The following is an 11,498-nucleotide window of genomic DNA, read 5'->3' on the forward strand; positions in this document are numbered from 1 at the left end:
TCAGGAATGAGAGGTGGAGCCATGCTGGAGACCAGGAATGAGAGGTGGAGCCATGCTGGAGAACAGGAATAAAGGGTGGAGCCATGCTGGAGACCAAGAATGAGAGGTGGAGCCATGCTGGAGACCAGGAATGAGAGGTGGAGCCATGCTGGAGATCAGGAATGAGAGGTGGAGCCATGCTGGAGATCAGGAATGAGAAGTGGAGCTATGCTGGGGACCAGGAATGAGAGGTGGTACCATGCTGGGGACCAGGAATGAGAGGTGGAGCCATAATGGAGACCAGGAATGAGAGGTGGTACCATGCTGGAGACCAGGAATGAGAGGTGGAGCCATGCTGGAGACCAGGAATAAAGGGTGGAGCCATGCTGGAGACCAAGAATGAGAGGTGGAGCCATGCTGGAGACCAGGAATGAGAGGTGGAGCCATGTTGGATATCAGGAATGAGAGGTGGAGCTATGCTGGGGACCAGGAATGAGAGGTGGTACCATGCTGGGGACCAGGAATGAGAGGTGGAGCCATGCTGGAGACCAGGAATGAAAGGTGGAGCCATAATGGAGACCAGGAATGAGAGGTGGAGCAATGCTGGAGACCAGGAATGAGAGGTGGAGCCATAATGGAGACCAGGAATAAGAGGTGGAGCAATGCTGGAGACCAGGAGTGAGAGGTGGAGCCATAATGGAGACCAGGAATGAGAGGTGGAGCAATGCTGGAGACCAAGAGTGAGAGGTGGAGCCATAATGGAGACCAGGAATGAGAGGTAGAGCAATGCTGGAGACCAGGAATGAGAGGTGGAGCCATAATGGAGACCAGGAATAAGAGGTGGAGCCATGATAGGGACTAGAAATGAGAGGTGGAGCCATGATAGGGCCAGAAATGGGGAGTTATGTAGGAGCCTAGGAATTTGAGGAGAGCAAAATTCTGGAGAATGACTGAGATAGGGAGCCAGGCTATAGAATAAGAATTATATGGGAAGAAATGAAAGAGGCTACTTACTATATGTTGACAACAAGGATTGAGAGGGCGTACTTTGCTGGGAACCAGTGATTTGACTCATTTTTTTATTCTTTGTGTTTTTTTTTTTTTTGTTTTTTTTTTGTTTCCTGTAAATGATAGCTGACTATAACCAAGACACTCAAATAAGCATTTTGTTACTAAAGGCCAAACAGTTTTAACACATTTTCTATTTATATTTTTTAATCTATTGGTTTATTTTATGATTTACTACTTTACATATTATCTTTTTCAAAAACTATTTTGATACCAGAAGAGAAATTATATAAACCTTTTGTTTAATACAAATTATTTGTATTATTACAAGGTTAATCATCTATTTCCCAAAATATTCTATCTTTTTACAATTATGTTTTCTCTTTCTTATCAGATAAACCAAAGTATTCAGATTGTAAAATAAATGAGAAAAATAAAAAAGAACACGACGAACTTATTCTAAAATGTCCATCCCGGAAAAGTAATCCTGATATTACTAGTTATGAATGGTTCAAAAGTGACGAACTATATAGTACAACAACCTCAGATTCCATAAAGATCACGAATTTAAAATTGACCGACTCTGGGTATTATTCATGTAGGGCAATAAATCCTATAGGAAGAGGCCCAAAAGCAGAGTGCGAATATATTTGGATCCATTGTGAGTATATTATTGTTATAGTTCAAAATCTATTTAGAGATATGAGATTCTGAACTTTTTGTTATGTTTTTGTGTCTTTTAGATATTAAGAAAATATTCTAAACTTACTGTTTTTTTTCTTTGTGTTTTTATACAAAAAAAAACAACTTCTTTGTAACGTAATTGATGGTCTACAACACATGGTGTATTATGTGTTAAAAATAAATATAGACATAAATATAAATATAGAGCTGTAGAGAAAACACATATTGACCATGTCATTGAGGTGGAAGGTTCCAGAAGGGCAGTAGATATTTTATCATTGAGGTGGAAGGTCCCAGAAGGGCAGTAGATATTTTGTCACTGAGGTGGAAGGTCCCAGAAGGGCAGTAGATATTTTATCATTGAGGTGGAAGGTCCCAGAAGGGCAGTAGATATTTTATCATTGAGGTGGAAGGTTCCAGAAGGGCAGTAGATATTTTATCATTGAGGTGGAGGGTCCCAGAAGGGCAGTAGATATTTTGTCATTTAGGTGGAAGGTTCCAGAAGGGCAGTATATATTTTGTCATTGAGGTGGAAGGTCCAAGAAGGGCAGTAGATATTTTGTCATTGAGGTGGAAGGTTCCAGAAGGGCAGTAGATATTTTGTCATTTAGGTGGAAGGTTCCAGAAGGACAGTAGATAATATTGTCATTAAGGTGGAAGGTCCCAGAAGGGCAGTAGATATTTTATCATTGAGGTGGAAGGTCCCAGAAGGGCAGTAGATATTTTGTCATTGAGGCGGAAGGATCCAGAAGGGCAAAATATATTTTGTCATTGAGGTGGAAGGTTCCAGAAGGGCAGTAGATATTTTGTCATTTAGGTGGAAGGTTCCAGAAGGACAGTAGATATTTTGTCATTGAGGTAGAAGGTCCCAGAAGGGCAGTAGATATTTTATCATTGAGGTGGAAGGTCCCAGAAGGGCAGTAGATATTTTGTCATTGAGGTGGAAGTTTCCAGAAGGGCAGTAGATATTTTGTCATTGAGGTGGAAGGTCCCAGAAGGGCAGTAGATATTTTGTCATTGAGGTGGAAGGTCCCAGAAGGGCAGTAGATATTTTGTCATTGAGGTGGAAGGTTCCAGAAGGGCAGTAGATATTTTGTCATTGAGGTGGAAGGTCCCAGAAGGGCACTAGATATTTTGTCATTGAGGTGGAAGGTTCCAGAAGGGCAGTAGATATTTTGTCATTAAGGTGGAAGGTCCCAGAAGGGCAGTAGATATTTTATCATTGAGGCGGAAGGTTCCAGAAGGGCAGTAGATATTTTGTCATTGAGGTGGAAGGTCCCAGAAGGACAACAAAACTTTACTACACAATGTGTTGCCACTTTGCAGATGCTCCAAAGAACGTGACTGTCGGAGTGTCCCCTGGAAATTATGTAACGGAAAACACAGATGTCAGACTGAACTGCACAGCTAAAGCTAATCCCGCCATTCATAGGTACAGCTGGTACCACAATAAGAAACCTCTACAGACAAGCCAAAAGGAATATGTAATAGTCAATATACAGCTGAGCCATATGGGAGAGTACTACTGCATTGTAGACAATACCATTGGATCCAACACGTCACAGGTGATCTACCTCCACGTCTCATGTAAGTTCTCTCTAGGTTCTTCTCTCTTATAATGTAAATGCCAATTTCTCTAAATATAGCAATTAGAATAAATTCCTCACTCAATGACAGCTCTCTATGGGGGAGATTGATCCAAACCTGTGTAGAGGAAAACTTAACCAGTCGCCAAAAGCAACTAATCACATTGCTTCTTTCATTTTGGAAAGGCCCTTTTAAAATGTAAAGAAGCCATCTGATTGGTTGCTATGGGCAACTGGTTGAGTTTTACTCTGGGTCATGTCACCTGCAGATTGTACTGTATTGTATCTATCATCTGCTCAGCTCCTCCTGCTCTATAACAAGTTACCTGCAGATTGTATTGTATTGTATATATCATCTGCTCAGCTCCTCCTGCTCTATAACATGATACCTGCAGATTGTACTGTATAGTATATATCATCTGCTCAGCTCCTCCTGCTCTATAATATGTTACCTGCAGATTGTACTGTATTGTATATATCATCTGCTCAGCTCCTCCTGCTCTATAATATGTTACCTGCAGATTGTACTGTATTGTATATATCATCTGTTCAGCTCATCCTGCTCTATAACATGATACCTGCAGATTGTACTGTATTGTATATATCATCTGCTCAGCTCCTCCTGCTCTATAACAAGTTTCCTGCAGATTGTACTGCATTATATATATCATCTGCTCAGCTCCTCCTGCTCTATAACAAGTTACCTGCAGATTGTATTGTATTGTATATATCATCTGCTCAGCTCCTCCTGCTCTATAATATGTTACCTGCAGATTGTACTGTATTGTATATATCATCTGCTCAGCTCCTCCTGCTCTATAATATGTTACCTGCAGATTGTACTGTATTGTATATATCATCTGTTCAGCTCCTCCTGCTCTATAACATGATACCTGCAGATTGTACTGTATTGTATATATCATCTGCTCAACTCCTCCTGCTCTATAACATGATACCTGCAGATTGTACTGTATTGTATATATCATTTGCTCAGCTCCTCTTGCTCTATAACATGATACCTGCAGATTGTACTGTATTGTATATATCATCTGCTCAGCTCCTCCTGCTCTATAACATGTTACCTGCAGATTGTACTGTATTGTATATATCATCTGCTCAGCTCCTCCTGCTCTATAACATGATACCTGCAGGTTGTACTGTATTGTATATATAATCTGCTCAGCTCCTCCTGCTCTATAACATGTTACCTGCAGATTGTACTGTATTGTATATATCATCTGCTCAGCTCCTCCTGCTCTATAACATGATACCTGCAGGTTGTACTGTATTGTATATATAATCTGCTCAACTCCTCCTGCTCTATAACATGATACCTGCAGATTGTACTGTATTGTATATATCATCTGCTCAGCTCCTCCTGCTCTATAACATGATACCTGCAGATTGTACTGTATTGTATATATCATCTGCTCATCTCCTCCTGCTCTATAACATGTTACCTGCAGATTGTACTGTATTGTATATATCATCTGCTCAGCTCCTCCTGCTCTATAACATGATACCTGCAGATTGTACTGTATTGTATATATAATCTGCTCAACTCCTCCTGCTCTATAACATGATACCTGCAGATTGTACTGTATTGTATATATCATCTGCTCAGCTCCTCCTGCTCTATAACATGATACCTGCAGATTGTACTGTATTGTATATATCATCTGCTCAGCTCCTCCTGCTCTATAACATGTTACCTGCAGATTGTACTGTATTGTATATATCATCTGCTCAACTCCTCCTGCTCTATAACATGATACCTGCAGATTGTACTGTATTGTATAAATCATCTGCTCAGCTCCTCCGGCTCTATAACATGTTACCTCCAGATTGTACTGTATTGTGTATATCATCTGCTCAGCTCCTCCTGCTCTATAACATGTTACCTGCAGATTGTACTGTATTGTATAAATCATCTGCTCAGCTCCTCCTGCTCTATAACATGGTACCTGCAGATTGTACTGTATTGTATATATCATCTGCTCAACTCCTCCTGCTCTATAGCATGATACCTGCAGATTGTACTGTATTGTATATATCATCTGCTCAGCTCCTCCTGCTCTATAACATAATACCTGCAGACTGTACTGTATTGTATATATCATCTGCTCAGCTCCTCCTGCTCTATAACATGATACCTGCAGATTGTACTGTATTGTATATATCATCTGCTCAACGCCTCCTGCTCTATAACATGATACCTGCAGATTGTACTGTATTGTATATATCATCTGCTCAGCTCCTCCTGCTCTATAACATAATACCTGCAGATTGTACATATCATTTGCTCAGTTCCTCCTGCTCTATAACATGATACCTGCAGATTGAACTCCATTTTTGATGTGTCAAGTGACAATTAAAGGAGTACTGTAGCACATTTTTTTTTAATCCCATTGTACCCGGACTGCAAAAAGTAAACAAACAAAACAAAATTGAACTCCCTTCCGACGCTCTCCCGTTACGCCGCTGTACTGTAGCTCTCTGGTTCTCTGGTCTTCTTCATGCTTCTGTGTGAATGTAATGTAAGAAGCCTGGGCCCTGCTTTCTCCCTGCTGTCCTGGCCTGTTTCATGACACTGCGCTCAGCGAGTCACCGGCCAAGGTGGGACATGTCTGCGCAGTGTGACGATCTGTGCACATGGAAGCATGAAGAAGACCAGAGGACTGAAGAGCTATAGCGGCGCAACAGGGGAGCGGTGGACGGTAAGTTAAAGTTTGTTTTTTAACTTTTTGCAGCCCTGGTAAAACGAGATAAAAAAAATTAGCTACAGTTCTCCTTTAATGACATCAATTATCATAACATTTGTATAAAGAGATGGCTCTTGCCCTCTTGTTTTGCAGATAGTTTCTACACCATAGCGATATACACTGCAGCCGCCATCATACCCTTCATCATCCTGATACTAATAGTTGTCCTGATTATCCGTTTCAGGATCTGGTAAGTTATTTTCTGTGTTACAGATCACAGATCTACCAGGGTTATTAGATAGAAAGGTAAAATAGATTCAATCCAGGGAATAGAATTGAAAGAGGCTGCACTCACCACGTCTTCTAGGAAGGGCTTTAATCATTCCATATAGGAGTATATACAGTGGGTGCACGGAAGAAGCAACAACATATGTTTCACGTTACCTGCGCATCATCTGGCTGCTAAAAAAAGATCATTTCCTTTAAAGTTTCAGGTTGAAGAATTGTAGGAAGGAAGACAGAAGTGATTCAGCATTTTTTGTTTTAAAAAAGGTATCTATCTATCTCATATCTATCTATCTCATATCTATCTCATATCTATCTATCTATCTATCTATCTCATATCTATCTATCTCATATCTATCTATCTATCTATCTATCTATCTCATATCTATCTATCTATCCATCTCATATCTATCTATCTACCTATCTATCTATCTATCTCATATCTATCTATCTCATATCTATCTATCTATCTATCTCATATCTATCTATCTATCTATCTATCTATCTATCTCATATCTATCTATCTTATATCTATCTATCTCATATCTATCTATCTATCTCATATCTATCTATCTCATATCTATCTATCTCATATCTATCTATCTCATATCTATCTATCTATCTCATATCTATCTATCTTATATCTATCTATCTCATATCTATCTATCTCATATCTATCTATCTCATATCTATCTATCTATCTATCTATCTATCTCATATCTATCTATCTCATATCTATCTATCTATCTATCTATCTCATATCTATCTATCTCCTATCTATCTATCTCATATCTATCTATCTTATATCTATCTATCTCATATCTAGCTATCTATCTATCTCATATCTATCTATCTCATATCTATCTATCTCATATCTATCTATCTCATATCTATCTCATATCTATCTATCTCATATCTATCTATCTATCTATCCAAAGTCGGTTTTAGGCAGCACACCAATGCAGGTTCAAGCAAAGTGCAGTTTTATTTTCCCATATCACATATCTATCTATCTCATATCTATTTATTTATCTATCTATCTATCTATTCCATATCTATCTGTCTGTCTGTCTGTCTATCTCTCATTAAAGGGGTACACCGGTTGAAAGCAAATGTTTTTTTTAAATCAACTGGTGCCAGAAAGTTATACAGATTTGTAAATTACTTCTAGAAGAAAAAAAAATCTTAATCCTTCCAATACTTATCAGCTGCTGTATGCTCCATGGAAAATTTTGCAGTTCTTTTCAGTTGATCACAGTGCTCTCTGCTGCCACCTCTGTCCATGTCAGTAACTGTCCAGAGCAGGAGAGGTTTGCTATGTGGATTTGCTCCTACTCTGCACAGTTCCTGACATGGACAGACGTGGCAGCAGAGAACACTGTGGTCAGACAGAAAAGAACTACACAACTTCCTCTGTAGCATGCAGCAGCTGACCGGAACGATTAAGATTTTTTTTTTTTTTAAGTAATTTACAAATCTTTTTAACTTTTCGGCACCAGTTGATTTAGGAAAAAAAATTGTTTTCCACTGGAGTACCCCTTTAATATACATTTGTTTTACCTTTCAGACAAACAACGAGGCATCAGACCATCCAGGCCACCATACCCGATCGGAGGACAGCCTCACCGAGCAGATAAATTATTCAAGTCTCCAATTTCCTATATCCACCAATGGAGGACAGAGCCAACCTGGGTCTGATATTCTATATTTACTACTACACAACTTCCCCTGGACACAGGAACATGGATTCTATTATCAATTTATTAATATTTTATTATATTAATATATATATATTTTTTGTTTAGGACAATTTATCCCAATCCAGACGACATATACAGTGTTGTGCAGAAGCCCGCGACTACTGCTGACGTAAGCTGTAACTTATCATTGGTCCTACAAGTATTGTAGTCTTCTAGATCCTAGGTCTCCAAACGGCGAACCTCAAACTATTGCAAAACTACAACTCTCAGCATGCCCGGACAGCCGTTGGCTGTCCGGGCATGCAAGGAGTTGTAGTTTTGCAAGACCTGGAGGTCCAAAGTTTAAAGACCCTGGGGCTGCGGAGATTGTCCTGGAGTTTCAAACATCCAGCTGCCGGACCAACGTCATGGTAAAGTGTGATTTAACTGTCCGGCAGGCAGGTGCAAGGCTGAGGCTGGGAGGGGGAGGCTGATTAGACAGGATCAGCAGACAGACTTCAGGTCAGGCAAAAGAGACCTAGCAATGCAGGATACAATTGCAAGTGCAACCTTGATGAGGCCAGGAAAAGCAGATGTGGCAGATTTATATAGTGAGTTCCTGGCTGAGATTGGAGGAGAATCCATTAAGGGAGTGCACGCAGATGCAGCCAGTGCTTGCGAGCAGCCTCTAGTGGACAGAGCAGAAACTGCAGCATGAGATACACCAGAGCAGGAAGCACAGAAAATACAACAGAAACAAAGCACAGGGAATGTTGCTTGATGCTGTTAAAGGTGTTAGAAGTAATTTACAAATCTGTAGAACTTTCTGGCACCTGTTGATTTGCAAAAAGTTGTTTTCCACCAGAGTACCCCTTTAACCCCTTAAGGACTCAGCCCATTTTGGCCTTAAGGACTCAGACAATTTAATTTTTACGTTTTCATTTTTTCCTCCTCGCCTTCTAAAAATCATAACTCTTTTATATTTTCATCCACAGACTAGTATGAGGGCTTGTTTTTTGCGCGACCAGTTGTCCTTTGTAATGACATCACTCATTATATCATAAAATGTATGGCGCAACCAAAAAACACTATTTTTGTGGGGAAATTAAAACGAAAAATGCAATTTTGCTAATTTTGGAAGGTTTTGTTTTCACTCCGTACAATTTCTGGTAAAAATGACATGTGTTCTTTATTCTGAGGGTCAATACGCTTAAAATGATACCCATTATTATATACTTTTATATTATTGTTGCGCTTAAAAAAAATCACAAACTTTTTAACCAAATTAGTACGTTTATAATCCCTTTATTTTGATGACCTATAACTTTTTTATTTTTCCGTATAAGCGGCGGTATGGGGGCTCATTTTTTGCACCATGATCTGTACTTTTTTTTGATACCACATTTGCATATAAAAAACTTTTAATAAATTTTTTATAATTTTTTTTTTAATAAAATGTATTAAAAAAGTAGGAATTTTGGACTTTTTTAATTTTTTTTCGTTCACGCCGTTCACCGTACGGGATCATTAACATTTTATTTTAATAGTTCGGACATTTACGCACGCGGCGATACCAAATATAACTATAAAAAATGTTTTTTACGCTTTTTGGGGGTAAAATAGGAAAAAACGGACGTTTTACTTTTTTATTGGGGGAGGGGATTTTTCACTTTTTTTTTACTTTTACTTTTACATTTTTTTACATTTTTTTTTACACTTGAATAGTCCCCATAGGGGACTATTCATAGCAATACCATGATTGCTAATACTGATCTGTTCTATGTATAGGACATAGAACAGATCAGTATTATCGGTCATCTCCTGCTCTGGTCTGCTCGATCACAGACCAGAGCAGGAGACGCCGGGAGCCGCACGGAGGAAGGTGAGGGGACCTCCGTGCGGCGTTATGAATGATTGGATCCCCGCAGCAGCGCTGCGGGCGATCCGATCGTTCATTTTAATCGCGAACTGCCGCAGATGCCGGGATCTGTATTGATCCCGGCACCTGAGGGGTTAATGGCGGACGCCCGCGAGATCGCGGGCGTCGGCCATTGCCGGCGGGTCCCTGGCTGCGATCAGCAGCCGGGATCAGCCGCGCATGACACGGGCATCGCTCCGTTGCCCGCGGTTATGCACAGGACGTAAATGTACGTCCTGGTGCGTTAAGTACCACCTCACCAGGACGTACATTTACGTCCTGCGTCCTTAAGGGGTTAATATGGATAAGACGTCATTGATGTATAAAGTATAACACATGACCTTTTCTTACCTTTCTAGTATGAAAACGTTAAGAAAGCGGAAGACGACTCCCAAGATGACATTCACTACTCTGTCATTGCCAACCTAAGCAGCGCCACAGTAAAGGAGCGCGGTCAAGAGGTGGAATACGCCATGTTAAGACAATGATGAAAATATTTTATAAATGTGTAAATTAGCAAAAAAAAAAGACAAGGTTTTCATTTTGTCAGCTTGGTGCCATACATTTAAGGGGCCGTTCCCAAACTCGATGCTTTTTGATGCTGTCAGACCTCAACTAGACTGGAGATGGAGGCGCCGTTGCATTGACGTCAATGGAAAATGTTAGTAAAAAGCAGTGGTGATAAGTGGTACTGCAAGTCACAGAGGAAAAGTGCGACAATTTGTGAAGGAGGCGGAAAAGTTTAATAACAGATCAAATAATGAAAAAACTCTTGTATAAGACTTTCTTTTAAGATCAGTTCTAAGCCATTTTAAATGTAAACTCACAGTCACATAAGCATTGGCCATTTTTAAAGCTTGGATGGAAATTCTCCATAAAAAAATTGCCTTGCATCACCGTGTTGTGACCCCTATAATTCCCCTATCTACGTTTCATTTTATTTTTTTAATGCGAAGTGATTGGTCATTTTCATTGGTAGCATTTTGGGAAAACCAGGACTTTTGGATCGCTTTTTGATCCATGTATTCTGGAATGTCAGGTGACCAAAGAACACCCATTTTAAAATTTGAGTTTTATTTTAAATTTATTTTATTTTGTCTCTTATGTGAAAAATGGAAGAGTGATTTATGCTTTTTATATGAAAAATAAAAAATCTATACATATATACCATATATACTCGAGTATAGGCCGAGTTTTTCAGTTTTTCGTGCTGAAAATGCCCCCCTCGGCTTATACACGAGTGAACTCTCCGCCTGTCAATCCCTTCATCAGTGGTCTTCAACCTGCGGACCTCCAGATGTTGCAAAACTACAACTCCCAGCATGCCCCGACAGCTGATGGCTGTCGGGGCATGCTGGGAGTTGTAGTTTTGCAACATCTGGAGGTCCGCAGGTTGAAGACCACGAATAAAGGGATTGACAGGCGGTGATGATGAAGGGGGGGGATGATGATGGCCGCAGTGGTCTTCAACCTGCGGACCTCCAGACGTTTCAAAACTACAACTCCCAGAAATTTGCTATGTTTTTCTATTCCTGGATAACCCCTTTTATACTGTACATTTACATTGAAGTTCCTAATCTCTTCTTTTTACGATATATATATATAATTTTTTTTTTTTTTGTAGATGTTACAGCTTGATATCAATATGCTTTGTTTC

The 11,498-nt window shown here is 39.7% G+C and overlaps 1 protein-coding gene across 4 annotated transcripts in view; it reads left to right on the top strand.

The window, feature by feature from the left end:
• LOC130294071 (B-cell receptor CD22-like) overlaps positions 1–11,081 on the top strand; it is a 34,448-nt gene extending 23,367 nt beyond the window's left edge. For 3 of the 4 annotated variants that reach the window (XM_056543472.1, XM_056543475.1, XM_056543474.1), the window contains 7 exons: positions 1,382–1,648; positions 2,998–3,258; positions 6,113–6,209; positions 6,448–6,511; positions 7,812–7,936; positions 8,050–8,113; positions 10,201–11,081. In XM_056543472.1, the coding sequence (XP_056399447.1) occupies positions 1,382–1,648; positions 2,998–3,258; positions 6,113–6,209; positions 6,448–6,511; positions 7,812–7,936; positions 8,050–8,113; positions 10,201–10,329 (1,007 nt within the window). In that variant the 3' untranslated portion in view covers positions 10,330–11,081. The remainder of the gene's footprint in view (positions 1–1,381; positions 1,649–2,997; positions 3,259–6,112; positions 6,210–6,447; positions 6,512–7,811; positions 7,937–8,049; positions 8,114–10,200) is intronic. The other variant, XM_056543473.1, reaches the window with a different exon arrangement.
• Positions 11,082–11,498: the final 417 nt, after the last annotated feature.

This window comes from Hyla sarda, chromosome 10 (genome assembly GCF_029499605.1).
Source record: "Hyla sarda isolate aHylSar1 chromosome 10, aHylSar1.hap1, whole genome shotgun sequence".
Taxonomy (NCBI): domain Eukaryota; kingdom Metazoa; phylum Chordata; class Amphibia; order Anura; family Hylidae; genus Hyla; species Hyla sarda.